Source organism: Balaenoptera borealis, assembly GCF_965194805.1.
Source record: "Balaenoptera borealis genome assembly, chromosome: 12".
In the NCBI taxonomy this organism is placed as follows: Eukaryota; Metazoa; Chordata; class Mammalia; order Artiodactyla; family Balaenopteridae; genus Balaenoptera; species Balaenoptera borealis.
Genome location: NC_138869.1, coordinates 43634647 through 43662457, shown reverse-complemented (window position 1 = coordinate 43662457; position 27811 = coordinate 43634647). Strand labels below are relative to the sequence as shown.

Below are 27811 nucleotides of genomic sequence, written 5' to 3'. Positions count from 1 at the left end.
AGCACCTGTGCTCATACTTCAGGCCCAACCTCAAGGCGAAGGGACAGAATTCAGGATGAAAGAGAAAGAAACCTGGTCCAAATCTCCAATGAAATGAGATAAAAATAGCCGAATATTCTTGGGGAGGGGGGAGGGGGCAGTGCTCAGATTTCTCCCAAAGGTCAGCCCAGCCTGAATCATTCATAGCCACCCTCCTACCCCCCACCCCCAAACAGAATGAGGCAATAACCATTTTCTATAGAAGTTTATTCCCAAAACAGAGCGCGGCTTCACGGAACAATTTACACAGACAGGAAAAGGAGCCACTGGGCTGGGGGTGGGGGGGTGGGACCCTCAGAGAGGGGCATCTACAGAACCTAGGACATAGCAAGGACAGCCCCCTCTCCCCACAGCAGGCCCCTCAACTCTTCAAGGGCTGGGGTCACTCTGGGTAAGGAGAGCTGGGGTCCTGGCTGGCGGGATTTGGCACCAGTCAGTAAAGTAGAACTTTTAATCTCCTTGGAAACTGCCTCCCAAGAGTATGCATGAAGGAGGTGGGTGTCTTCAGGGACCCTCCACAACCCTGCATGGCCACTGTTCCCAGTGGGAAGAGGATGCCTACTCTCGAGGCCTTCTGGGCCTGCTGTTCAGCAGGGGACTCAGGGCTGACCTTTGGCCTGGGAGGGCTAGGGGTTAGAAACCCCTCAAGATGGCCAGGCTCAGGGTCCTCACAGGTGGGTCCTCCAAGCCCCTCTCCCACTTTCTGTACCTTTCACTTGTAAACGAAGGGAAAAAAACATTCTCAACTGTAAACAAAGTGTAAAAGTTCAAAGTTTTAAATTGTAAACAAAGTTGAAGAATGTTTTAAGTCTTGACCTATAAACAAAGTAACAAAATTTAAAAGTCCCCAGTTCTGGACATCAGACAAAGTAATAAATGTGAGAGTTTGTGAACAGGGTCCTAACAGTCATTTTTCCCTTTACAAGGGAATAAAGGAGGGATGGAAGAGTCACTTCCTGCAGCCCGGGTGCCTAGGGCCAGGGAGGCTCCTGTAAACATGGGAGGCAGTGGCACCTACATTCTGAGTCTTTAATTCCCTTGTTTTTGCTCCCCTTGCTCCCCCTCCTACCCCAGCCTTCAGAATAAATTCTAGCAAGGGGCAGTGTCAGGGAATTAAATGGCACCACAGACAACTTTTGTTCACAGCAGGGGCAGGGGCTGTGACCCCTCCATCCACCCTCTGCAGGAATGTCTGAATAGAGGCCTGAGCCCCTCCCCACGGGAGAAAGGGAAGCCTTGATCTGTAAACATGACATCTGCTGCTCCACCAACGCTCCACAGCATCAGTCCTGGGTCATAAGGCAGTAAGTGGCAGGGACTCCACATAATAAACACACACATCCACGGGGAGGGGCGGCATGAGCGAGCCCCTGTGAGGAGGTCAGAGGACCCCTGTTTCCAAGACCAACCCCCAGTCCCAAAAGTTTGGCCTGTGGGACATCCAAGAAAAAGCAAAGACTAATTCTGCACTTTGGGCCCTGACAATATTCAGATCAACCGGGGAATGGGGCGGGGGGAGCATTTACCCCTCCTGTCTGAATCCACCCCAGTAAGATGAGAGGAAAGAACAATTAAATTGCCAGGGACCCAAATGGGGCAAAACTCTGCACCTCTTTCCCTCTGTCCCCCTCCCCCTCCCAGCCCAGCCTCAGAACCCCGGGAGACAGAAAAGCTGAAAAATAACATAAGCATATTTCTCTGGTTACAAAGGTACAAAACGTATAAAAGTCCTCCCTTCAGCTCCCTCATTCCGTGCACCTGTTACACGCTTGCTCACATGCTCACAGACGGGCATGGGCAGCCAGCACTGCAGCAACAGAGAGAGCTGGGGGGCGGGGGTATAGGAGGCTGCCATGGGGTCAGCCCCCAACTCCTGGAGTCTCTTCTGTTAGCCCAAATCCTCCACCGCCCTCGGCTGGTCCTCATCTGCACGTCTGCCCCTCAGGAGTGACCCTCACTTCTGGGAACTCTGCAGAGATGAATGTGGAGATCGAAGGTGGTTGCTGAGAGTCAGGTGCCTCTGGACTCCCCCACCAAACCGGACCTGGGCCACCTCCCCCATCACCTTCGCCTCTCAGTCCCTAGCGTGCTTATGCCCATTCTGGGGTTCTCAGAGCCCTTCACCCATTCTGGACCCCCAGACTCACCAGCAAGGCCCCTTGGCTGGCCACCTATGTCTTTCCTCTAAGCACTTAGTGAGCACCTACTATGTACAGACTCTGTTAAGCACCTGACAGATTTTGTCTCAAAAATCTCCACACAGGGCTTCCCTGGTGGTGCAATGGTTGAGAATCTGCCTGCCAATGCAGGGGACACGGGTTCGAGCCCTGGTCTGGGAAGATCCCACATGCCGCGGAGCAACTAGGCCCATGAGCCACAACTACTGAGCCTGCGCGTCTGGAGCCTGTGCTCCGCAACAAGAGAGGCCACGATAGTGAGAGGCCCGTGCACCGCGATGAAGAGTGGCCCCCGCTTGCCACAAGTAGAGAAAACCCTCTCAGAGAAACGAAGACCCAACACAGCCAAAAAAAAAAAAACCTCCACACCTCAAAGAGTTTGCTACCACAGACATACTTTGCAGATGAGGAAACTGAAGCTCAGAGAGGTCAAGTGTGAGTCCAGAGCCTGAACCACTGCTCAGTTACCCCAGCCCTCCCCCAACAGTCAGACCCTAAGGCTAGGCTGCAGGAGGACCCAGGTGGTGCTCACAGCTCCCTCTCATCCCCACCTCAGCATCCTTCCAGAGCCCTGGGTACCAGGCCCCCAAATCTCCTGCCCCTCTCTCCTTCCTGTCTTCTCCCCCATCTCTGCTCAGGTTTTTTGTTGGTCTCCTGCCCCAATCCCAGGGTCTCCTTCCCTCCACCTACAGAAAGCCTTCTCTCACCCTACAGACCTCCACAGAGCCTGACCTAGCTGTTCCTCCTTCTTAAAACTCAACTCTGCTTTTGGCTTCCAAGACCTGGTAATTCCTGGTTCCTCCCCACTCCGTCTCTGACTCCTGTACCCAGCTGCTTCCCAGGTATGTCTGCCATCCCCTACTCTGAGATGCACCAGGTCCCAACTCAATTCCTGTGTGTCCTACCCCACAGTGCCCACAGGCAGGAGGAACTTAACATTGACTGAAGGAGTAGGTGAATGAATGATTTACTCTCAAAGTAAGTTCTTCAGCCTGGCATGTAAGGCACCTACATCCTGGCACTACTTCTGGTCCCTCCTTATCCCATACTACACCCTAAGCAAAGCCTCCCAAGCAAAGCCTCCTCACCTCCCTGCTTCCACATACCAGGCTACCTCCCGCTTCTAGGCCTTGGCTCCTGCCTTCCCCCCTCCACTAGCTCAAGCCCTTTGGAAGGCACCTCACTCTCCTCCTTAGTCCAGGAGGCGCAGGCCCCAGTCATACAGCCAGCAAGTTCTTGCTAATCACCCCATTCGCTGCCAGATTTCTGCCCTCAGGCTGTGGCGCCCTGGCTGCGCAGTGCCTGGGGTAGCCCAGGCTCTCTGCCAAACCCCACCCCATTCTGTGGCAGAATACAGGGCACGGTGCACGGGAGGTTGCCCTAAACTGATGGGGGTCTGAGCAGGTGGCCAGACCCTGCTTACTCTGAGTCGGGTGACAGCTCCGAGATGCTGTGGGATGTGGCAGAGCGTGGCGTGGAGGGCCCAAGCGCAGAGGCTGTGGCAGAAAGTGTGGCGGTAGTATGAGGGCCCGAGGGTGTGCTTGAGGACTGCACGGTGGAGGAGAGAGCTGAGGAGTTGAAGGAGGCGAGGATGGAGGAGAGAATGTCCAGCTGTTCTGTGGAGGGGCCGTGGCTAGGGCCACTGGCTGGGTCTCCCCTAACTCTGAGCAGCTGCGGGGGTGGCCCAAGGCCTTCTCGCGAGGGGTGCCGGCTAGGCACGTGGTCCAGCCGCTCCCCTGAGTTCGAGCTCCTGGACAGAGAGTCCAGGGGCCGGGATGGCAAGAGGGGGTCCCTTGAGAGTTGCCGCTGGGGAGACAGGGGCAGAGGTGGGGGCTGTGGGTCAAGGTCCCGGGCACCATGGGGCGGGGGCAACGTGCTCAACCACTCGCAGGGCGCCCCTAGGTCCAGAGCATCGCGTGACCCAAAGCGGCCAGCCACGGCACCAGGGTAGTCCCTGGGTGGCTGCCTCCGTGGTAGGGTGCTGCCCCGATCCCTGGGCTCCAGGCGGCCTGGCACGGCATCCAGGCGTTCCTGGGAACCTGGCCGACTCAGGGGACGCAAAACAGGGGCAGGGGCCTCCTCCAGTCGTTCACGGCTCAGCTGCCGCCTGAGGAGCAAGTCCAGCTGTTCTCGGGAGGAGTAGCGGCTGGCTGGCTGCGAAAGGCTGCCAGTGCCCCCTCCGGCATAGATGCGACCATAGGAGGCAGCTGGTACAGCACGGTGGCCCAAGGTGGCTGCACGGCACCAGGACAATTCAGGGGTGCCCCGGGTCTGTGGCACCAGCGGGTACTGCAATCGGTTCTTCAGGATGCCTGTGGGAGGAACAAACGGGGGACAGTGTGTGTATGGGGGCCAGGAACTCCCTGGGTCTAGGGATGCAGCAGCCTCTGGAATCCCTGTGACACAGGGTTGGGGGCAGAAAACCTCTGGGGAGGGGGTACAGAGGCCGTTCCTGGGAATCCCAGAGAGGCTGCGGGATAGGGGTAAGAGTGAGGCAGTAATCCCTGGGGTCAGGACAGAGGCAGTCCCCGTGGTGCAGGGGTAGGGGCAAACCTCTCCCCAAGGTCAGAGGAGGGGCAGCCTGCAGGTCCTGGTAATGCAGGCCAGGGTCAAAGAGGCAGGAATCCCCAGGGTTGGGGCAAGAGCAGTCCCTGGGGTCCCTGTGATGCAGGGGTGAAGGGAGAAACCCCTTGAGTTGGGACAGGGACAACCCCTTGGGGCCCCTGTAAAGCAGGATAAGGCGGCAGAAACCTTCCAGGTTAGAGCAAAAGTTCTGAGATCTGGGGCAGAGCAGCCCCTATGGTCCCTGCAAAGCAGACTGGGGTTGGGGCAGGGGGAGGAATCCCCTGGGTTGAGGCAGGAGTGGCCTCTGGGGTCTCCGTGGTGCAGGCCAGGGTATGCGGGGCAGGCAATTCTCAGGTCAGGATGAGGCAGTCCCCTGGGACTGTGAAGCAGCGTAGAGGAACAGAAACCCCCATAACAGAGCAAGAGAAGCTCTCAGGATCCCTGTGAGGCTATTTGGATTAGGAGGATGAAATCCCCTGGCTCAGGGCATGCGCAGTCCCCAGGGTCCTTGAGGCACAGACCAAAGTCAGGGATCCATACCTTTTCTCTGGCGCTGGGCCCGACCCAAGGAGGTTTCATCTCCACTGGTCAGGGCCAGGTCCAGCTGGTTGTTGTTGGCTGCGTCCTTGCTGGTGTCCAGTCCCAAGCGCCTTTCAGAGCCCCAGGTCTGCAGAGCACAGGGAGCAGCCTCACATTCCCCCAGGGCTGGCCAGTAGGACAAGAGATCATTGCCATCCACATCTGTGGAGCCAGGGCAGATAATAGGAGTCACCCCAGTGACTCACAACCCCTGTGAACCAGACTCAGTGGCCCCCTAACCCTAATGACTCCTGAAATCTGGGTCTTTCTCATGGAGCAGAGGTAGGAATAGGAGAGTGTCTCTCAGAGATCAATGGAATCATCCAGTGAGGGCGATACTGATAAGCTCCCCCTACTCTTGACTGGAGGTGGATAGAGCCTGGAGGTGGGGGAACCTGACGGCTGAGGGGTCAGGAAGACCAGGCTGAACCACAGCCCTCAGGGAAGAGGAGGGGCTGGAGAGATGACATGTCACCCTGTAACATCCTTGACCTTGTTCTTCTGTTGCCTGGGCCGCTCCTGGGTCTCTAGCCAGCAGAACTCTGCTGGGAGGCTGGATGGGGAGAGGTATGTGGGGGCCCAGTGATGACCCCAGGTTCCCAATAAGTCGGTCCCAGGAATCTTCAGGGGATAGCAGGCTTTCTGAGTCACACCAAATGGAATATGGGGTATCTCTTGGTCGCCCATGGGGTCAGAGGGCCCCATCACCTTTGGGGTGTGTAAGGAGCCTCTCACTCTGGGCTGCCCGGCGGAGTGGACGCTGGAAACGCCCCCGCGTCCGGCCATTGTCCTCACTTTCTGAGGATGGGATGGACAGACTTCTCTCCTCCTCCAAGGACAGGTCACTGTCAGAGTCAGAGTCTGCGCCTGGAGTTGGGAGATCAGGAGGAAGACACAGTGGTGGCCAGGGGAGGTGAGCGACTTGGGGGTCTTTAGGAAGGCTATGGCAAGGGGGCTGGGGCCTTGGGGAGAGAGCTTGGAGTAGGGGTAGGGACAGAAGGGCTGGGACTTGCCAGGAGAACCAGGCCTGGGCGGGTAGATGCTTCCTGGGGCCGTGACCTCGGGGGAGCTCACCCCAGCATAGTCAGCTGCTGCTCCCAATTTGGGGCAGAAGAATGAGGAATGGGGGAGAGACCCTCTACCTCCCTCCTCCCTGGGCCAGGCTCCCACCTCCACCAGCATCTCGATGGAACATGGCCACGTCCAGGTCAGTGGGGCCAGCGTGAGCCTGGAGGCCATGGTCAGTGTGGTCGGCAGCCGAGCCATGTCGAACCAGGACATTGTCCCTGGAAATGCAGGAGCCCCCCCATCAAAGAGGGATGTGATGGGGTGCTTTGGAGGCAGGTGTGTCCGTGAGTAAACAGTCAGGTGCATGTGGAACGGCTCTGAAGGCACCCCTGGGTGTGTGGCAGGAGGTATCTGGGGCAGAGGCAGCAGCAGAGGCCCAGATGGCCGAGATGGGTGGACCCACCCCGAGGACCTGGTAATGCCAACCCCTGGTAAAGTGGGGCTGGTCTGAGCTGTGTGCCCCGTCACGAGGAGGCCCCTCCCCTCACCTGAGGTAGCTGCGGCCCCGCTGGCTGTCTTGGTCCTGGGTCCGGCCAGAGCGGGCACTGCTCACTGAGGAGATGGTGGAGGCGCCGAGAGTGATGCGGATGAGGCCGCTCTCCTCGAAGAGGGCCGTGTTGTTGTAGGCCCCGGGGCCCTGGGGAGGTGGTGAGGACAGGAGTGTGAGCCAGCCTGGAGAAGCCTCAAACCCTGGCCTCCCGGGGCCCCCACCCTGACTCCCTGGCCCTGAGAGCCCCTCACCGTCCCAGGCGCTGGCCTGGCCTCCTCGGGCGCTGCCTTCCTGCCCAGACAGGCTGGTGTCCAGGCAGCCCGAGCATCTGTGTTCAGGACACAGAAGAGCAGCAGCACTGCCAGGCCCTGCGGGTCAGCAAGGATCATTGAGGGGATAGTAAAGGTCAGTGAGAGGTCAGAAATGAGGCAGAGGTCAGAGGAGGGCCAAAAGGGGGTCAGCTAGGGCTAGTGTAAGTCACTGTGGGTCAGCAAGTGGGATCAGTCATTGCAGATTAGAGTGAGGCAGTGAGAAGCCCAAGGGGGGACCCAGTAAGGGAATCAGGGAAAGTCAGCAGAGGCAGTGAGAGGTCAGAGTGGCATGAGTGACCGGGGTCAGTGAAGGTCAATGTGGACCAGCAAGCGGCCAGGAGCCTCAGCACTGGTGAAGGTCAATCCAGGATCAGCAGTCGTCTGGTGTCAGTCATCAGGTGGGAGTCAGCTCTAGGCCTGGGGTCAAGGCCCTGGGCCCCACCCTACTGAAGCCCCACCTGGTCCAGGGTGAGGGAGGGGCACCAGAGTTACCTGGAGCCCACAGAGTCCGGCGTGGAGGTAGTGGAAGGCCAGGATGCTGTGGTTGACCGCCAGGAGGCCAAAGAGCCAGGAGGCACTGACCAGTAGAAGGAGCAGAAATGAGCTGCGAAGGGTCCTGCCGCGGGAACGTGAAAGGATACAGGACATGTGTGGGTCACACAGGGCTCACACGGGAGACATGGGAGGACACGCAGGGTCACGAAGAGGACACACAGGGGACGTGGAGGGAAGGAAACTCCCACAGAAACATGGAGGTCTCAGGAGGGCACTAGGGGAGTCTGGAGGTCACAGAAAGAACCAGGAGAGTACTCAGGGAACCATGAGGGGACATGGGGAAAGCAGACTGGAAGCAGGGGGTGGGGCATAAGAGAAAGCATGGAAGGTAGGTGGAAACGCACGGGGCAAAGGGCAAAGTGAGCCACCCAGGCCTTGGGAGATACTGGAGAGACAGCAGGGCACAGACAGACCTGTGGGGCTAGAGTAAGGCAAGGGTGCCAGAGAGGGACTGCAGGCCAGGGCAGATGTGACTTCATCCCCCTACCCAGAATCTGGGGCCCAGCCTGCACCAGGGACGCTCTGGGAACCCCCAAACCCCACCCAGGAGAGGGCTGCCATTCTGAGAATCCCCCACTTCCTCCAGCCAGCCAACTCACAACGCAGAGGTCTTCTTGGCCTCCCTCTGTCCAGTGGAGCAGGATGTTCGGGCAGCAAGGAGAAACATGGTCCCATTCATCTGGACCCGTGGCCAGACATGTGGAACAGGGGCAGGGCAGAGAGAGACAGAGATAGTGAGAGAGACAGAGAGACAGGGACAGAGAGACACTAAGACTCACAGAGAGAGAGGCAGAACCAGTGAGAAACATATGCAGACACACAGACACACAGACACACAGACACACAGACACACACACACACACACACACACACACACACACATACAAAATACATAGATCAAAAACAAAGAGAAACAGAAGAGGGGGACTTCCCTGGTGGCGCAGTGGTTAAGACTCCGTGCTCCCAATGCAGGGGGCCTGGGTTCAATCCCTGATCAGAGAACTAGATCCCACATGTGTGCCGCAACTAAGAGTTAGCATGCCACAACTAAGGAGCCAGTGAGCCAAAATGAAGGAGCCTGCTAGCCGCAACTAAGGAGCCCATGTGCCACAACTAAAGGAGCCGGGGAGCTGCAACTAAGGAGCCCGCCTGCTGCAACTAAGACCCAGTGCAAATAAACAAATATATTAAAAAAAAAAAAAAAGAAACAGAGGAGCTTAGAATCATAGAAAAAGTCAGAGATAGGGAACCAGAGAGGGACTGAAAGATGGAGGTGGAGAGAGAGACAGAGGTAGGGAGAGGAAGCCGAGTCTCTGACCCCACACCTCCCATCTCCATGCCAGTTGGGCAGGAACAGAAATGGAGGCCAAGCCCAGGAAGCCTGCAGACTGCCACCTGGCACCCCTCAGCTGATACCACCACACCTGCTGCAGGGCCACCTCCTGCTCCCCCCCACCAAGGGGAGCGCAAGGTGGCACTGAGTGGAGGGCACTCACCACGATGACAAGGACGACAGGGCCTGCAAAACTCCAGACGAGGGGCTCGTGGATCGAGATCCAGCAGAAGTCAGGGTTCCCGTAGCCCTCGGGATCCAGGCCGACAGCCAGGCCTGTGGGGGAGAAGAGATAGGACAGAGGGGATGTATTCTAGAGCTGCTGACGCTCTCACGTATGGGGAGAAGCTGGGGTGGGGGCAGAGCAGGCTCCTCCCTGAGCAAATGGCAAGGGGGATTGAGGTTGGGGTCATGATCAGGATTGGGGGCAGGGGCAGGGGTCAGGCCATGTGATGGATGGAGGTCAGGGGTCACAGGCCTGGATGAGGCCAGTGAGCAGGGCCCTCACCCAGCAGCACAGCAGGGACGCCCCAGCCCAGGGCGTGGTAGAAGCGCATGGCGCCGCGGTCCACATTGCGTGGCTCGACCTGCATGCGGTAGAGGTGCAGCCCCTGCACGAGGAGCCACGCGAAGGTGCTGAGGAAGAAGTAGTGCAGGAGGATGGCAACCGCGGTGCACAGCAGCTGAAGGCAGGGTTGGGGGGCGTCAGGACCTCTCCTGCCACGCCCCACCTCTGACCCCTAAACCACTGCACCTTACCCCAGCATCCTGTCCCAAACCCTGGCCCCAACCTGAGCACCCCTGATCTCTGACCCTGAACTCTGGCCCCAGGCCTTCCTGGGCCAGGTGAGGTCATCAGGACACAGGTCCCCTGGCCCTGACCCTGCACCTGGTTTTGGGTCCTGTGGATCCCCAGCAGGAAGAGGAGCTCTGCCACTCCCAGGGCAGCAGCCACATTGGCATGGATCCCACGCATGTTGGACTTGAGGCTGCGCAGGCTCAGCAAGACGGCCGCGGTCAGCAGCAGTGCGGCCACAGACACTGCTATGACCACGTGGGTGAACACAGCCAGCAGCTCCAGGTCACCCTCCAGCCGCTGTGGGGACAGGGATGGTCATTGGGGAATTGCACACTCCTGCCCTTTGACCCTCCCACTTCCTCAGGACTCTGAACACAGCCCCACCTCACGGGGAGAGGCATCCATGAGGACCCCGAAGGTGCCCGTCCGGCTGCAGCGACACCGTGCGTGGGACCCGTTCCTGTGCACCAGCTCACAATCCCGTGCTGTCCACATGCCGTGCTGGTCCGCCCTGTGGCCACAGGGCAGTCAGAACTACCATCCCCTCTGGGGAGTGCCCCATCGCCAGGCAGGGGTTTGTGAGAGGCAGTGCGAGGGGCCGAGGGTGCCTGGAGTTGGGGAGCAGCATTCCTCATGGGTCTGGGTGCACAGGGGGAATGGTGGGGGCCCCAGGGGCAGGCTGGGCCTCCCACGGGCTACCAGGGGGACCAAGGGTTTCCAGAGTGGAGGTCCTCACGGGCCAGGCGGGTCCCACTGCACGCAGATGGCCTTGCTGCGATTCGCTGTCTGTAGCAGGCGGAACTCCAGGCTGATCGGGGACTCTAGGACACCCCTTAGGAAGTTGCGTCCATGGAACACAGCCACACTGACCACCGGGGAGTTCATAACAGGGTTCTGGGGAAGCCTGAGGAGACAGCCCACCTGGGCTTGGGCACTGCTGACCTCCCCAAGCTCTGGCTGCCCACCTCACTGTCTTCATGTCACTTGCCATGGCCCACCCAGAGTCTGAGATGCCCTAGAGTGGATGCTGTTTCTGAGAACCCTTTTAGCCTCTGCTGGGCTGCTTCAAGACCAGGAGTCCATGGCCTGGTTCTGCAGAAATGCAGCTGAGAGGCTTCGGATCCACTGCCCACACTGGAGTCTGAAGCCCAAGCAGCTACAGACTTTGCCTCTCAGTGCCCTCCCTTCCACCCCCGGCTGACCTCCTTCAGTCAGCCCGGCTTTGCCTATCTCCATCGGCCAGTTTGCCTGTCTGTCTGGCTCCTATATCCTTTATGTGCCTGGCCCCAGCTGTGGCTCTGTGTCTACCTCCTCATTTGCACAACTGCCCAGAACATGATTCACATGGAGCCCAGCATGGACAAGGCTCCCAGAGTCATGGGCAGGAGCCTCTCTGTATGATTGTGAACCTGCTCATTTGTCCACCAAAAAAGGGGGTGCTAGGCTGGGGAGAAGCTTGAAGGAAGCCCAAGGGTGAGGAGCCTGGGAGTAACTCTACTCATACCTGGTGCCCCGGCGCTCGGCCTGGAACTGGGCAGGGAGCAGCCCCCCTAAGGTGCGGTAAACCAGGAGGATGACGATGGAGATCCCAGGCTCAGGCTCGGGCTCTGGGGGGGCCGGTGGGGGGGCCACACTCGAGGTAGTGGAGTTCTCCATGCTGCTGCCACTTGTGGACAGAACTGCCAGAGGAGGGGGAGGAGTCACTGTCAGTGACCTCTGACCCCAAGCACCCACAAACGCAGCTCTGAACCCAACCCAGCATCAAGCATGGGAACCTCTTCCCTTTGCAGCTCCAGAACCAGGGTGGGTGCAGAGAGCACGAGCCCATGAAGGACACATGGGTCCCCCCAGCGCTGGATCCTGACTATCAAGGCCTGGGCGAGGTCACCTGTGGTGAGGGGGAGGGTCTGGCAAGGGGAGGATTGACAGGAGGGCGACATGGCATCTGGCTTGGGGGGCAAGGAAACAGGATCTGGCCCAGGGGTCACCCCAGGGCTCTGACCTTCAGGTGGGGACGGCCGTGGGGCCTGGGAAGGCAGCAGCACGTGCGTGTGAGGATCCCAGGCATCCTGGCCCCGGAAAAGGTTGCTGTGGTAACGAGGGTAGCGACGGGTCCCCCGGCTGGGACTGGGGTGCTCCACGCGGTCAATGCTGAGCACTGCCCGGGAGGAAGAGGGGTGAGACCCATCAAGGATCTCTTCCCTGTGCTGAGGGTCCCACTCCCTCCTCCTCCTATCCTGTACCCAAGTTCCACAACCCATAGCCTCCTTGCTACCAGCGCAGAGCCTGTCCCTGCAAAGCGCTGAGTGTGGCAGCACAGCCTCCTGCCACTAATGTTGACATCAATAGCCCCCAACCCCTCAGACCTCCAGGTCCTTGCCCTTTCACGGCCCCCTGCCCCACCCCACCCTACCCTCCACATACTGATGTTGGGTGTCACCAGCCCCACGGGATTCAGGTACGTGAGTTCCATATTCCTCGCGAGCGTGGCTGCGTACTCCTCCAGGTGCTGCACCAGCCCGGCGCTGCCTGGGGAACCCCCGGGGGCCCGCTGCCCCAGCACTGCCCACAAGTCCCCGGTCTCTGGAGCAAGCAGTGCAGAGCCGGCCCACAGCAGATTCTGGGAGGAGGGAGGTGAAAGTGGGCCCAGCCAGGTGAGGATGTGTGAGGGGACAGGGCATGCCTGAGGGGTCTGGCCAGGTGCTCAGAGAGGTCCCAGTAGGTAAGGGTATGGCTTTGGAGGGGACAAGGGGAGAGAGAGAGAATCCAGGGCCTTCACTTCCCCGGGGTCGGGAGGGGCCTGAGCAGAGGGGCGGGGGTCAGGGCCAGGGGATAGGGAGCCCAAGGTGTAGCCCCACCTCATTGAAGTGGGCGTCTTGTGTGGCTGTCAGCCCGAAGCCCTGCTGGTGACTCTCAAAGGCCAACAGGTGGGCCAGCAGGCGGGCAGTGACTCGGACATCTTGGCTGAAGTAGTGGTCAGTGTGGCCAGTCACCTCCCGTAGCCTCTGAGCCAGCTTCTTAGCCTCCACAGTATCCAGGACTGTCTTGTTCAGCTCTAGGCCATCCAGCTGCCAGGACAAAGATGGGGATGGTCGCTCTGTGGTCCCTTAGGCCTTTCTCAAAAGCCTCACAACAAGAAGGGTTTGGATTAAAGGGCAACTGGGAAAAGCCCAGGAGGTCAAGGGCTGGGGCATGATGTCTGGGGCCCAGCACAGGCCTGGGGAGACTGAGGCCAGGGCCAGAGCCAGGGCTGGTCTTGAGTGCAGGGCAAGGTCTGGGCAGTCTCACCAGCAGATTGAGTTCTCGAAAGGCAGGGGAGGTACAGTTGAAGAGGTCAGGCTCCAGCCAACCCTGGTCCTCGTCGCATAGCCGCACGGCAGCTCCTGAAGGCAGTTGACCCCTTGTCAGGCCTGGGGCCTGGACACCTTCATTGAGGAGGTGACCACAGCACCCTCCCCTACCCCAGGGGGAGCTCTGAAGCAGAGACCAGGTAGTAGGCATCCACGGCTGGACCCCTGGATAGAAAAGCCCCAGCCCCCAGCCCAGACGGGCCCCAGGCGCTTGTCAGTCAATTCCTGAGGGGTCTGTGGACCATTTCGAACCACCATGACATAAAGAAGAACACAAGGGCAGGACTGTGTGTGTGCATGTGCACCCAGACACACACACACAGGCCAGGACAGCTTCACAGACGTGTGGCCCAGGGCAAGAACACAAACCAATGCTCACACCTGCACACGAGTAGATGTGTGGCCCAGGACAAACACACAGATACACAGTGCGCCCCCAAGAGAATTTTGTGACCAAAATGAGGTGGGGGTGAAAGTTCTCACACAAATTTTAACTGCCCCAGTGGTGACTTTGCTGCCATCTCTCCCTTATCTGTGAGATTGGAATTAGAGTTGAATGAGAATTGACCTGGGCCTTAAGATAGCTTGTAGCCACCAGCAAGAGGCCCCCTGACTTAAACACAGAACCCCCTCCCCAAAGACAGACACAGACACGTGCACAGGCACAGAAAGACACACACAAGAGCATGCACACGCAGACAGTCTCTGTCCAGCCACTGCAGAGACCTCAAGCAGCAGGAAGGGTTCTGTGAGGACCTCAGGCAACAGAGAGGAGTCTGTGGGGTCCTCAAACAGAGGGCAGGGGTCTTTCAGGACCTCAGGTAGTAGGGAGAGGCCTGCAGGAACCTCAGGAACTGAGAAGGGGTCTACAAGGACCTTAGGAAGTGTGTGTGTGGGGAGGGGGTGTCCTCAGGCAGTGGGGAGTGGTTTCTGAGGACTTCAGGCATCAGAGAAGGGCCCCCAGGGTCCTCAGACAGTAGGAAGGGGCCTCCAGGGGCTTCAAGAAGTTGGGAGTAGCTTTTTAGAGACCTCAGGCAGTGGGGAGGGGTCTGCAGGGACTTCAGGCAGCAAGAGGGATCTGCAAAAGCTCTGGCAGTGGGAGGGGGCAGCGCACCTGAGCAAACACGTACCCCTTACCTGCACCCCGCAATCCTGCCCAGAAGCCAAGAGAAACAGATGGAGGCTCAATGAGGATGTGGGGAGGGACCCAGAGCCCCTAAGAGGTAGGGAGGGGCCCACATCGACCCCTACCCCACTCCCACCTCTTTGTAGGAACAAGGCCGACCAACTCAGGAAAAGAGGTGGCTCTAGCAAGTCAGAGGTCAGGCCTACCCCAACCCTCAGCTATTTGCCTGTCCCCCAGGTACTCACCCAGAGCCCCCCGAGGACAGGGCACTGAGGCCAAGACACCAAACTTGGTCTGAGGCCACCACACACCAGATCTCAGGGACTTGGGGCAGGCGTCATAGAGCACTAGGGAGGAAGGAGGCACTGAGCCAGGCAGCCAGGGGCTGGAGCAAGGGACAGCTACATCCACTGCCCCCCACCTACCCCAGGCCCACTGCCTACCACTCTGCTGCTGGCCTCATGGGAGCTGGCCCATCAGATTCTGTGACAGGTCCTCAAAATACTTGGGGCAAATGTGGGAGTGCCTGGGTGTAAGTGGTCTCCCTCAGAGAAGCCTCCCGGAGCCCCTACCCAAGAAGCCAAGCATGCCATGGGACTTGGTGACAGCGTGCCAGAGCCAGCCCTCTATATGTGGAGCTGGGTGGAGCCTGCTCACCCCGGCAGCCGCTGGCTGTCACCTCTGCAAAAGGACTGTCACAGCTGTTGCACTGGCGGCCAAGGGCTCCTGGGCGACAGGGGCACTGCCCGCTGTGGGGGGCGCATGAACGTGAGGTGGAGCCCACAGGGTAGCAGTCACATGGGAGGCATGAGTCGCTGCCCCACGGTCGGTAATGGAATTCCTGTTTGAGAATGGGTCAGGGGCCTGAGGTCAGAGGTCAGGGCTTAAGGTAGGGGTCTCAGGTCAGGGCTTGGGGAATGAGTGGACTCAAGGGCAAAGGGTCAGGAGAACAGTGCTCACAGGCCAGAAGGAAGACTGGCCTCAAATGAAACGTAAGAGAGGGGTTAGATGTCAAGGACAAGAGATGGCAGTTAGGTCACAGCATAGGGGTAAGAGGTCAGGGGCTGAATCAGGTGGCAGAGGTCAGCAAGCTGGATAAGAATCACAAAACATGTCTACAGAAGAGTTAAAAGGTCAGGGGACAGGGGACAGGCGCACCTTGCAGTGACACTGCCCATTTGTCTTGTTGCAGTTGGGGTCAAAGCCCTTATGAACGTCGCAGTTGCAGGGGCCACACGTTGGGCTCCCCCACCAGCCCCGTGGGCACTGTTGGTCCATCCTGGGGTGGACAGCCACGTGAGACGCCTCCACCACATCTCAGTGACCCTCCCTAACTCCCACCAGCTCTTTCCATCATCTCAGCCCCCAGCCCCTTACCTGTGCTCACAGTGGTGCCCAAAATAGCCACCTACACAGTCGCAGGTATAGCCATGGGGGGCCCCAGGGAGGTGCCGGCATGACCCCTGATTCTGACAGGGGTTCAAGAGGCAGGCGTCCACACAGCCCGGGCCATAGTAACCTGCAGGTTGGGTCAGGGAGCTCAGGACACTGGCCACAGAGCATGGGAGGAAGCAGGCACCTGTCCTTCTCAGTCCCTGCCTCCTCCAGGCTCTCCAGGTCCCCCAGTCTTCACCACGAGCCCCAGATCACCCTGCTCCCACCCAGGCCCCACCTGGCCAGCAGGTACAGGAAAAGGTCTGCCAGAGGTCTCGGCAGTCAGCATGGGGTGGGCAGGGCCCAGATGCACAGGCGTTGGTCACGACACAGCCAGGTTCCACGTTCACTCGGTGGCTCGGGGGAAGCAGGGCTGGGGAGCCCGAAGGCGTGGAACCAAGCCATACTCCCTATGGACACAGCCAGCAAGGGGTGAGACCCATGCCAAAGCACCTTGGTCCCAAGTCCAGCAGAGCCAGCCACCTGGTCTGATGACCCCTGACATGCAATTTCCCTACAAACCGTAGACCCTGACCCAATGGTCCCAATTCAGTGGCCCCATGGGACCCCTAATCATGCTGTCCCTGACACAGGCCTCTAATGACCCTTGATAATCTAAGCTAGACTCTCACCTCCAACAGCACAGAGAGGCTTGACCTGTCTCTGATGGCTCTGGGTCACCACTACCCCTATGCCAACCCCCATGTGAATGCAGCATTTCAGGTCCCAAGGCACCTCTGATCTCTGACCACTCACCCTACTGCCCCATATCATGTTCGCATGCTGACCCTCACCTGGATACAGCCAACCAGACCCTTAGGAGCCTCCTCTTCACTGCTGGGGGGCAGGCCTCCCACATGGAGTCGCTTTACCTTCAGGCCCTGCAGCTCACTCCCCACCGCCAAGGTGTCCTGGAGGAAGGGGACAGTCAGCACTGGGGGTGTGGGGGGGACCTGATGGACCCCTGCCCTACCCCAGTGTCAGTCTTGGCCTTATCCTAGGCCTTATCTTGCACCACCATGCTCTGTCCCTCTGGCCCAGAGGACTGGTCTGGAAATGAGATGCTCCCGAGTATGGAGGACCTGCTGGAGCATGGGGGACGGGTGACAGAAAGTTTTCAGTCAAGAGCTGGGCTCAGACTAGCCCTTCTCTCCTGGACCCAGAACAGACCCTAAGATTCCATGACTTTGAGTTGGGAAGATCAGGAGACCAGAAGAGGCTTCCAGAAGTTTGGCAAAGTGCTAGCTGCAGAGGTACCCCAAGAGCAGGCCAGAAATCTGCGTAGCCTCCCTGACGTGAGGAGGGTGTAGCAGAGTGGGCTCAGAGCGAGGACATGAGGAGGGGGACTCGGGGGAGAATATCAGACTATGTGCAGTGGAGGGAAGTGAGAGGACTAGAGGTGGGGTCAAATGAGGTGGGTCTAGTCTGAAGGCTGAGAATGGACCACCCCAGGGTTAGAGGTCAGACCTGGAAGAGGCTAAAGTCCAATGAGACCATGAGGACATGGTGGCCCCGCCGGCCACCTGGTTCCTCCTGCAACTCCAGCCGCAGATCATGCCATCGGCCATCACTGACAGTCACCTGGTCCAGGAGGAGGTGGGCAGCACGGCCCGAGCCCCTGGTCACTGTCACAGACAGCAACCCCCGATCCAGCTGCGGGTAGAGAGGCACAGCCCTGGGGTCAGAGCCCCAAGTTTGGCTGGGGCTAGGAGTATCAGGAGGTGAGATCAAAGGGCTCAGAGGTCAAGAATATCAGAGGTCAGTACAGCAGGGACAAGGCTATATTTGGCACATAGGGCACTGTGCCCAGGGACACTATGCAGCAGAGAGTGAAGTTAGGGGGCAGAGGTCAGGACGAGGGGTCATGGATTAGTGCAGGTGGCACAAGAGAGCTATGCTGGTATGCTGCACCTGCAGAGGATATGATAGTGGGGAAGAGGGTCAAGGGCCCGGGTCCAGAGCAGGGTCAAGTATAGTCAGTACACCTGGCACAGAAGTATGCTGTGTGACCAGGCCTGAAACCACAGGAATGTTGCTGGTGCATTAGAGGTTGAGAGCTGAGGGTCTAGGGAGGGATCAGGAGGACAGACACACCTGACAGAGGAGTGTGCTATGTGGTCCAGCCTGGACTTGCATCAGGACCCCCTGCTTCGCCCGTGTCCGAAATGCCAGCCCCAGGTACCACGGCACAGACACAGCCATGTCATTTCCAAAGTCCCAGCTCAGTGTGCCGTTGCCACGGAAATGGTGGGGATGGGCCATAGCTGGTGGGATAAAAGGAGGAGGGTCACAGGCCTCACCTCAAGAACAGAATTTACCCTGCAGGCTCCTCCTGCCCCAGACTGCCCACTCACTGAGCCGACAGTCTTTGCCTCCGAAGCCCACAGGGCAGTCACAGCTGAAGCCACCCCAGCGCTCTGAGCAGAAGCCGCTGTTCTTGCAAGGGCCTGAGTCACAAAAGTGCAGCTTGGCCTGGCAGCCTGGGAGAGGAAGGTACATAGAGGATGTAAGAACACAAGGTGGTGGGGGGGGGGCAAAACACAGAGGTCCAGGGGGGCTGAAAGTGGCCATGATCTTAGCCCCATGTTCTCTCGGAGGGTAGAATTGGTAGGACTCAGGTCCTCAAGGCTAGGCTGCAGCATTCTGCTTGCCAGGAAAGGAGACAAGTAGGAGGTCAGATTTTGAGTTAATCCATATAGCCTTCCACCCTTTCCCTATGATGAGGACATGGCCTACCTGCCATGGTGCCGTTGTTTGCGACAAAGGATGCCATGTCCACTCGGCGGCCATCAATATGCAGGTCCCGCATGCAGCCAACAAAGTCCTTGTGGGACACGGGGAAGTTCTCGGGAAGGTTGGGGACACCCCCCAGGAGCAGAGGGCCTGTCAGGTCCAGGGACCTGGGGGTCAGGGGTCCAGGTCATTGGTGGGACTGGGGCCAGGGTAGGTTTGCTCCTGGTGGGGGGCATAGGAAATGGAGGGGGTAGGACTCAGAGGGTATGGTGATTGAGCGGGGAGGGTAAGATCAGGCTGAGGAAGGAACTGGAGACTTACTTCTGTTGCGGGGGTGCAAAGGAGAGTTTATGATGGGCAGATGGTCTGGGGAAAGGTGGAAGAGGCTGGGGTTGAGGACGAGGGTGAAAAAGGGAGGCATTTGGGTGGCTGGGGGAGGGGATGGGGGTCAGGTGGGCTGTGGGACATTAGAGAGACCAGGGGAGTGGAAACTTTGGGGGAGTGGGTGCCTGGGGACTGTGTGGGAGTGGGCAGTCTGGGCAGAACACAGAGAGGGAGGTTAAGGTGAGGTGGGGTTTCAGCATCCTAGTGGGGAGAGGGAAATACGGTGGTTTGGGGAAGGATGGGGAGTTTGGTAGGCAGTATTGGAAGGCTTGGAGTGGGCTTTGGCAGGCAGAGGGCTTGAGGATCAGGGGCTGGGGGCCTCACTTCTTGGAGCTTGTTTGTGTGCCAGCAGCCGCGCATGAGTAGTTGCCAATCTCAGCACCAAACTGCAGAGCCACAGCCATGTCGCAGTCATCCACGCTCAGCACAGCCACCTTGTCCTTGGAGGGGCCCTGAGCACCTCCCAGGGCATCTGTCCGGGGCTAGAGACCCAGGCACACCACTCAACAGGACCCCCAGGGTGACCCCTGAGGGGCAGAACCTGGCATCCCAGCTCCCCCCATACTCCCATGCCAAGGGTGGTGCCCACCTTGTTGTAGTATCTCAGATGCACTGTGTGCCACTGCCCGTCATTCAGGCCCCCTGGAACTGTGGGGCTGACCACTGTGTTGGACTCACCTGTGGGGTGGATGCGTGTGGAGGCTTGTCTGGAGCTGCTAAGTCCCCCTCTTCCTCCCACCCAGTCATGCAGGCACAGCTACTCCCAGGGTGACCCTGGATGCATCAGATAACTCCCCCCACTGGTGGCCACACTGGCTGGACCAGAATGCCTTTGGACAGATAGGAGAAGCACACACTTCGTGGAGAGATGGGCTTTCCCATAGGGAAAGTGGTCCTCACTGTTGTCTGTTGGGCGTGGAGGTGTGTGTTCAGGTGTGCCCGTGGGGCTTGCACCCCTCAGCCATCTCACCCATACCTGCACCCACTCGCGCCCACACTAGTCCGCAGGGGCACCCACCGGTGGAATATGTGAGTCTCACTTGCCCAGCCACGAGCTCCAGGGCCAGGAAGTCATGCTTCTCGTTCAGGCGCCCGTTGTAGAAGAGCAGCCCACTGGGCTGCACCGTGGCGAACCTGGGGTGGGGGGTGCCGCGTCACAAGCCGGACCCCTCCTCACACCCACCATCCCTGTGACAAGAAGGTCTGAGGGAGCCCGCCCAGGCTAGGGTGAGAGAGGAAGTGGTGAGAGAGGGAGAGGAGGGGGCGGTGTCCTATGGGACGCCAGGGTGGGGCAGTCAGGAATCTGGGTCTTGAAGGTAGTGGGGACCGCGTGCAGGTGCGCAGATGCGGGCGGGCACCTACGAGAGGGACAGCGTGAGGTGGAAGCGCTGCCGCAGGCCGCGGAACATGACGAAAGAACTGGGCGGGAAGGAGCGAGCCGCCACTTCGCAGCGCTGACCCTCGAAGGCGCCGCCCGCCGGGCACTGGCAGTGAAAGCCGCCGTCGGGCCCGTTGGCGCAGGTGCCCCCGTTGCGGCAGACGCCGGGCACGCAGCGTCCGGCCTCCGTGTCTAGCTCGCAGTCTTCGCCTAGGGGTCAAGCCGCGGTCAGAGGCGGTCAAGACCGCGCCCGCCAAAGCGCCAGCGGGCCCCGCCCCTCCGAAGGCCACGCGCTCCAGGCGAGCGCCAAGACCTCTGAAAAGTCCGGCTCCCTCAAGTGGGCAGCCCCTCGTTATACCTGACCCCGCCCTCCCTCCCCGCCTGGCTGCGACCAAGCCCCTCCCATGGTCCCGCCCTGTCCACTACCGCGGACCTCAGGGCCCCGCCTCTGCCCAGGGCCACGCCTCCTTCGCTACCTCGGCCCCACCAAAGCCTCTATTTCTTCGCGGCCTTAGGCTCCCTCTGGGCCAGGTTCTACCGCTTCTGGACTAACGGCGCCCAAATCGACCCCGTTTCGGTCAAGTGATGCCCAATCCTCACTTGCACTGCAGGTTCACCCAGCCCCGCTTCCCGCTCACCTGTGAAGCGCGGGCGGCAGACGCAGGTGTAGCCGCCCTCGCGCCGCGCGCAAGCGCCGCCATTGCGGCAAGGGTTGGAGTAGCAGAGATCGAGCTCCGTCTCGCAGAAGTCTCCCGTGAAGCCTGGGGGGCAGCGGCAGCGCAGGCCTGCGATGGGCTGGATGGGTCTGAAGAGCGTGGAGGCGGAGGCCAGGAAGGGCGCAGAGGAGTCAAAGCGCAGCACGGACACACATTTCATGTAGTTCTCACAGGGCTCGCGCAGGCACACGTTGTCGTCGAAGGGCAACACGTCCAGGAGAGAGCGGGCGGCAAGTGCGGCTCGGCGCACGTACAGCTGCTCCTGCAGCTCCTCGGAGCTGAACCAGGGACCTGCAGATCCAGCCCCGGCCCCGCGTGGCGCCAGCGCTGAGAAGCTCACGTTGAGCACGGTGCCCCCGACGTCTGTGTCGTTCTGGATGTTGAAGATGAAGACGTCCTCAGCAGGTGTGGCAAGTACTGCGGCCACGCCTTCCAGGAAGTGGCCCAGCAGTGGCGAAAGGAAGCGTTCCTGCCACATGTTCTCAAGGCGCACGGTCAGGCTGTTGGCCAGCAACTCCTCCGTGATGATGATCACGCGCAGCACACACTGCGCCGTCACACTATGTAGCCCATCTGCAGGCGGAAGTGGGGGAAGTGGTCAGTCTGGGGTCAGCGGCTTCTCCTCCCTGGGACATAAGAGGGCTGGGGCCAGTGACTGCTCAGTCCCCCAGCACCTCTGTGTTAGCAGGCTGACCATGCCAGGACACAAGGAGGTCTGAAGCTTGTGATCACCAACTCTCTCAGCATCAAGGTGTCAACAAGTTGCTGCTTCCTCTTGCCTCCCTCCAACACAGGGAAGGGCCTGAGCCAGGGATCAACCAACCCCCTCTCTGCCCCAACAGTGCCCATGGGTCAGCAAGTCATTCCTCCAAAAGCACACAAGAAGGTCTCTAAGTGGTCAGTAACCCACCCTTCCCCAAGTTATCATGGTCAGCAGGCCAATCAGGACAGAAAGAGGAACCAAGGCCACTGACCACTGACTTTCCTTCCCCTCATCCCCCAGCACTGCAGAACCAGCAAAACATGCCCTCCAAAAGTATCCCTCTAGGTCAGGGATCACCCATCGCCTATATCTGGTCAGTCAACTGCTTTCCCAGGGCACTAGAAGGGTCCCTAACCCTGTGACCACTCAACCTCATCCCCCAGAACCCTGGGTCAGCAAGCTCCTTCTCTCCAGGAGGGCCTTGGACTCTGACCTCCTCCTCAGCATCCTTGAATCAGCAAGCTGCCCATCACCCCAGACCTGGGTCCTGCGATTTAAGTGCCCACCCCCAGAAATGAGCATGAGGTGCTTATATGCCTTGTCTCCAGACCCTAGTACACACTGGGTGGCCAACAGGGTTGGTTGTCCAGTGAATTGAGGGATGAATGTGCCTTCATTGGCAGTGCCAGGAGTCCATGCTCCAGAATTGGGGAATAAGCACTGGTAAAGTCTCTCCCAACCCCTTCAGCCTCCAGTATTCAGGACTGCAAGAGCTTCTCCTGCCTGCGCTCTCCTATGAAGGAACAGCTTGTGAAGGCCTGGGGACATGGCTGCAGAAAAGAGGCAGATGGACCTCTGGACATTTCCCCAAAGGGCAGGGCCTTAGTCAGCCCCTTCAGCAGCAGCCAGGTCTGCTCTCTGCCTGAGGCTGCCAGAGTAAACTGCTGTTCCCAGCCACTAAACTACTGGCCTCCCTCTCCTCCACAGATGGTCTGAGGGTCATACCAGACCCAAAGTAACCCTTCATCTGAACAGGGATGTGGTGTGGGCTGACTGGCCTATGCTGGCTTTTCCTGGGACCTCCAGAGCATTACCGCAGGACCTCTAGCCTTTCAGAGGGAGGGGAGCTATCCCTAGATTAACAAGCAGACAGTTCTTTACAGTCAGCAGACAGTTCTTTACAGTCTTTATGGGGTCTGCTAATGCCCTAGAATCTTTGGGGTTCTGTGGAGACTGCCCAAGACCCTAAACAGAGACTATATGACCCTAACCTGTGAGGCAGATCCTGTGGGGTGCAGGAACCCAGAGCTTAAGGGATTCTTGGAAGGCTTGAAAATCCCTCGTTGGTCTGAAGTGCCTTGTGGGGCCCCTGAGGACCTAACAGGCTGAGGTCACTGGCTCACTTGATTAACCCCCGCCCCTCACCTGTGACAGTCACCAACATGGAGGCCACCAGCGGGCGGTTGTTGTCTAGCTTGCGGCTGAGTCGAAGCTCCCCGCTGGTCTGGTTGACCACCAGCAGCTGCAGCTCATTGCCTCGCTCAAAGGAGTAGAAGAGGTGGTCAGAGACATCAGGATCGTAAGCAGGGATGCGCCCAATGATGCCTGAGGGGAAAGTGTCTGAGCGGTTGGATACATAGTTGTTGAAGAGGATCTGGAAGTTGTTGAGCACAGGGCTGTTGTCATTCTGGTCAACCAGGCGGACGTGCACAGTGGCCCGACTGACCAGAGGGGCTGATGTGGCCTGCACAACAATCACATATTCCTGGCGAGCTTCATAGTCCAGGTCAGTGAGTGCTGTCAACTCTCCAGAGAAGATATCCATTTGGAACAGCTCAGGGATGTTCCCCTCCACAATCTGGTACATTATATGAGCATTGGGGCCTTCATCAGGGTCCACTGCAGTGATCTGGGCTACCACCGAGCCCACAATGCTGTTCTCCTTCACTCGCACCTCAAACTCCTCAGCTGGGAAGACCGGTGCATTGTCATTAACATCCTGCACCGTCACCTGGATGCTGACTGGAGTCCGAAGCGGGGGCACACCTCGGTCCACTGCGTAAGCAGTCAGTTCATACACTGGCACCGCCTCCCGATCTAGCCGCCTCACTGTGCGGACAATGCCAGAGGTGGGCTCAATGGTAAAATCTCCATCCCCATCTTCCCCATTCTGGAAAGTGTACTGGACCCGGCCATTGGCATGAGCATCCCGGTCAGTGGCTGAGATCTGCAGGACACTGGTGAAAGGTGGGGCATCCTCAGAAACCAGCCCTGTGTAGTGGGAGGCCACAAACTGTGGAGGGTTATCATTCACATCATTGACCATCACCTCCACGTAAGTAGTGTCTGCCTTCTGTGGGATGCCATTGTCCCGAGCTGTAATAGCCAGTGTGTAGGTCATCTGGTCCTCATAGTCCAGTGAGGCCTGCAGTGTAATGGCCCCTGAGTCTGCATCAATGCGGAACTGGGGCAGGTTGTCCTCCAGGAGATAAGTGATACGAGCATTCTCACCCACATCATCGTCAGAGGCACTGATGACCACCACGGTGCTACCCACTGGCCGATCCTCATTCACACTCACTGAGTAGTGGGCACTTTGAAAGACAGGCCGGTGAGTGTTGGCATCTGTAATGTTGATGTGCACGTAGCAGTGATCATGAAGGGCACGGTCAGATGCAGTTAGCACCAACTTGAAGTACCGTTCCTGCTTGTAGTCCAGTGGCAGAGCCAGTGTCACCAGACCTACACCCCCCTGGGAGCTGATGGCAAAGCGATTCCGAGTGTTGCCTCCTGTGATCTGGTAGCTGATGGCACTGTTGGCATCACGATCTACAGCAGTCACGCTCACCACACTGGTGCCCACGGTCGCATCCTCATTCAGTCGTAGGTGGTACTCCTTCATAGTGAACTCAGGGCGATTGTCATTAACATCCAGCACAGTCACTGTGACGCTGGCTGAAGCTGAGAGTGGGGGTGAGCCATGGTCTCGGGCCTCCACACCAAAGAAGTAATGCTCCACAGACTCACGGTCCAGGGGACCACTCACAGAGACCCAGCCAGTGGCACTGTTTATCACAAAGGGTGTATCAGATGCCACACCAGTTAGGGAATACTCCAATCTGGCATTCTCTCCATGGTCTGCATCCACTGCCTGAATGTGGATGACTGAGTGGCCCAGGGGCGCGTTTTCCAGGACAGAGACCTGGAAGGGCGTGCTGACAAAGATAGGAGTATGGTCATTGATGTCGACCACCTGGATGCTGGCCAGGCCTGTGTTGTTGGACAGCGGTGGGCGGCCTGCATCCTGAGCCCGGATGCGCAAGGCATACTCTCGCTCTGCCTCAAAGTCCAGAGGTGCCACCACCTGGATTTCGCCCGTGAGGCTGTCGATGGCAAAGTGGCCGCGGCTGTTGCCACTGATGATGTTGTAGTGCACCAGTCCGTTGGCGTCCTTGTCCCTGTCGGTAGCCGAGACGCGTAGCACCACCGTATGGGGGCGCACATCCTCGCGCACCTGCGCCACGTAGCGTTTCTCGCTAAACTGGGGCGCGTTGTCGTTCTCGTCCAGCACGGTTATGTGCACACGCACAGTGGCAGAGCGCGGCCCGGGCTCTTGTCCCTGGTCGCTGGCCTCCACCACCAGCTCGTAACTTTCCATGTGCTCGCGGTCCACGCGACCGCTGGTGCTGATGAGTCCCGAGCGCGGATCAATTTCGAAGGCGGCAGAGGCGGCGGCGCGCTCAGCTGGCGGCCCCACAAAGCGGTAACGCAGGTTGGCGTTGGGGGGCGCGTCACCGTCTGTGGCACGCAACTGCAGGATGGGGTAGCCCTCCTCCACGTTCTCGCGAAGCGTCTCCCGGTATTGCGCCTGCTCAAATACCGGCGCGTGGTCGTTGCGGTCGGCCACTGTCACGGCCACCATGGTGGTGGCCGAGAGGCGCGGCGAGCCATGATCCTGCGCCGTCACGCGCAGGTAGTGGCGATCCATGCTCTCGCGGTCCAGAGCAGCCTCTGTGCGAATAAGGCCGCTCTGCGGGTCGATGCTGAACAGTTCCAGCGAGCGGCTGTTCATGAGCGCAGCCAGCGAGTAGACTAGGCGTCCGGCCTCGCCGATGTCCGGATCCTGCGCCACTACGCGTAGCACCGCTGTCCCCGCCGCCTCATTCTCGGGCACCAGTGCCTGGTAGTTGTACTGAGGAAACTGTGGGTGGCGGTTCGCGGCGCGACGGGGGCGGACCCGGCTCGCTGGGGGTATTCTCCAGGTTCCATGCTCGGTCGGGCCCCCAGGGGGGCGCGGCCCCGGGCGCTGCGGGAGGAAGCGGCGGCGGAAGAGGACGCGGGAGCGCATGCGCTCGGGCGTTGGCTCGGGAGCTGTCCGGGACTCTCGCAGTGCTGAACCAGATGCGGGAGCTGTCCTCTCCTTGCGAGGTGCTGAATCCAGCCCGGGGCCGGATCCCACGGCCCCGGGAGGGCGGTCCGGCCGGGGCCCTGTACTCCTCGCTTGGGATGTCTTGGTTCTCTCGCTCTGACCCCTGCGCCCCGGCGCCCATAATTCCCCGCAGCAGCGCGTGGTTCCCACTTTTCGGGGGGCGCCTCTCCCAGTATTCCTCTGAGAGAACACCGGCTGGGAACCACAGGGCCGAATCCGAAGGTCCGAAGGGAAGGGAGAGCTGTTCTCTGGGCCCGGGACCCCTGGGGAAAGACGTTCTGGCAACAGACTATCTCTTTGCAACGGCCCTGTCCGCCCGCAAGAGGAGACCTCTGGACGCCAGCATAACAGAGACCCTGGTCCTTGTCCTGTCTCCTGCCCGCGGCTGCCAAATGTCTTGACTCCATATTCCGCTCCCAACCCCGGCTGCTCAGGGGGCCCTCGACCGCTTTGGTCGCTTTGCCTTCCCCCTCGGAGCCCCACGAAGACAGGTTCCCTGACTCCCAGGCCAGGCTTTCCATCCTCTCGGACCCCGGGTGACTCGGGACAAAGAGCTAAGGCTCCGCCGCCGATCCGCGCCCCTGGCCCCGTAGCAGCAGCTACCCCCGGGTCCCAACCTTGGCCCCCGCCGCCCCCCAACTCCTCCCGGCTAGGAGGGAACAAAGAGAGGAGGAGAAGGAGCAGGAGTAGCGGGGTGGTCGGCCCTCTGAGACCCCACCACGGCTGCCGCCTCGCCATCACCCCCTACTTCCCCACACGGCCTCCACTGTTCTCCGCCTGGGTCCAGGCCTTGGGCCCGCCTCGCTGCTCGGGCCCCCACCCGGGGCCCTGCCACCGCCCTGGTCCCCCGCCTCTAGGCCTGTCGCTCCGCGCCGCCGCCACCCTCTGGGCACCATCTACTCCGCGGCCAGAGTCCCTTTGGCGAGCGGCCCCGGCTTTTGCCGCCCCCACCACAGCATCCCCGACGCTGCCGCCGCCTCCCGCCGCTCCAACATGGCTCCCGGTCGCTGCGATGGTTCGTTCCACCTCCGCCCCAAAGTCCCAAATCCGATGGTACAGGCTGTCGCGCATGACAGCTCTGGATATCGAAGTTACTGCCGCCATCTTTATTGAGGGCGGAGCATAAGTGCTGCCCACGGTCCTGAACCGGGCTTGGCGCTTCACTGCCCCTGCTTCCACCCTCCTCGTGGCCACCGCCCTCACCAGCATCCCTCCCCCTAGGGCGCTGTCTCAGCTCCGTCTTCCAGCTTTCTGCTTGCGGATCTCTTGCCCCCTTCCTGAGCACTAGTTTCGAACCCTGTCCCGGATCTTGGTCTGAAAATTTGGTGCCCATGATGTGCAGAGAAAGCGTTCTCATGACTCTTGGGCGAGGATACCATATGGAATCCTGGGGTCGGAGAGGACGATGGCTGGACGGGGCCTGGGATGCCAGAAGGCCAAACAACAGCCTTAACTGTTCGATCAAAACTTTGCTTTGTTTGTTTTTTGTTTTTGTGTTTTTGGCTGCGCTGGCATAGCGGGATCTTAGTTCCCCGACCAGGGATCGAACTCGTGCCCCCTGCAGTGGAAGCGCGGAGTACTAACCACTGGACCACCAGGGAGGTCCCGATCAGCGAGTTTTAACTCATGAAACATGTCGCGA

The 27811-nt window shown here is 59.5% G+C and overlaps 1 protein-coding gene across 4 annotated transcripts; it reads right to left on the bottom strand.

Annotated features, from left to right (window-relative positions):
• Positions 1-231: 231 nt before the first annotated feature.
• Positions 232-27678, bottom strand: CELSR3 (cadherin EGF LAG seven-pass G-type receptor 3). Of its 4 annotated transcripts, XM_082344888.1 has the most exons (36): positions 23166-27678; positions 20960-21610; positions 20306-20531; positions 19962-20077; positions 19533-19621; positions 19268-19425; positions 18563-18726; positions 18181-18306; positions 17921-18090; positions 17294-17479; positions 16621-16737; positions 16065-16236; positions 15770-15911; positions 15551-15671; positions 15050-15233; positions 14638-14739; positions 14404-14418; positions 13205-13299; positions 12775-12984; positions 12341-12536; positions 11919-12074; positions 11421-11595; positions 10653-10820; positions 10301-10427; positions 10007-10213; positions 9626-9800; positions 9281-9393; positions 8384-8463; positions 7722-7845; positions 7170-7286; positions 6917-7065; positions 6531-6646; positions 6069-6227; positions 5322-5522; positions 3640-4528; positions 232-2008 (listed from the first exon to the last, which is right to left on the bottom strand). In XM_082344888.1, exons 1-36 carry the CDS (start codon positions 26905-26907, stop codon positions 1981-1983), a joined length of 9966 nt encoding a protein of 3321 aa, XP_082201014.1. In that variant the 5' UTR covers positions 26908-27678; the 3' UTR covers positions 232-1980. The 4 variants fall into 4 exon arrangements, with proteins under 4 accessions (XP_082201014.1, XP_082201016.1, XP_082201015.1 ...); XM_082344890.1 differs by lacking the exon at positions 7170-7286; XM_082344889.1 differs by lacking the exon at positions 14404-14418.
• Positions 27679-27811: the final 133 nt, after the last annotated feature.

What these genes read in the sequence shown, in the direction of transcription:
- CELSR3 (XM_082344888.1), bottom strand. Translation starts at nt 26,907, where the DNA reads ATGGCGAGGCGGCAGCCGTGGTGGGGTCTCAGAGGGCCGACCACCCCG. An exon ending in ATGGGCAGTGTCACTGCAAG is followed by an intron (nt 15,234 to 15,550) that starts GTGCGCCTGTCC and finishes ATTCTCAAACAG; the next exon opens with GAATTCCATTACCGACCGTG. An exon ending in GCTCCTTACACACCCCAAAG is followed by an intron (nt 5,523 to 6,068) that starts GTGATGGGGCCC and finishes CTGGCTCCACAG; the next exon opens with ATGTGGATGGCAATGATCTC.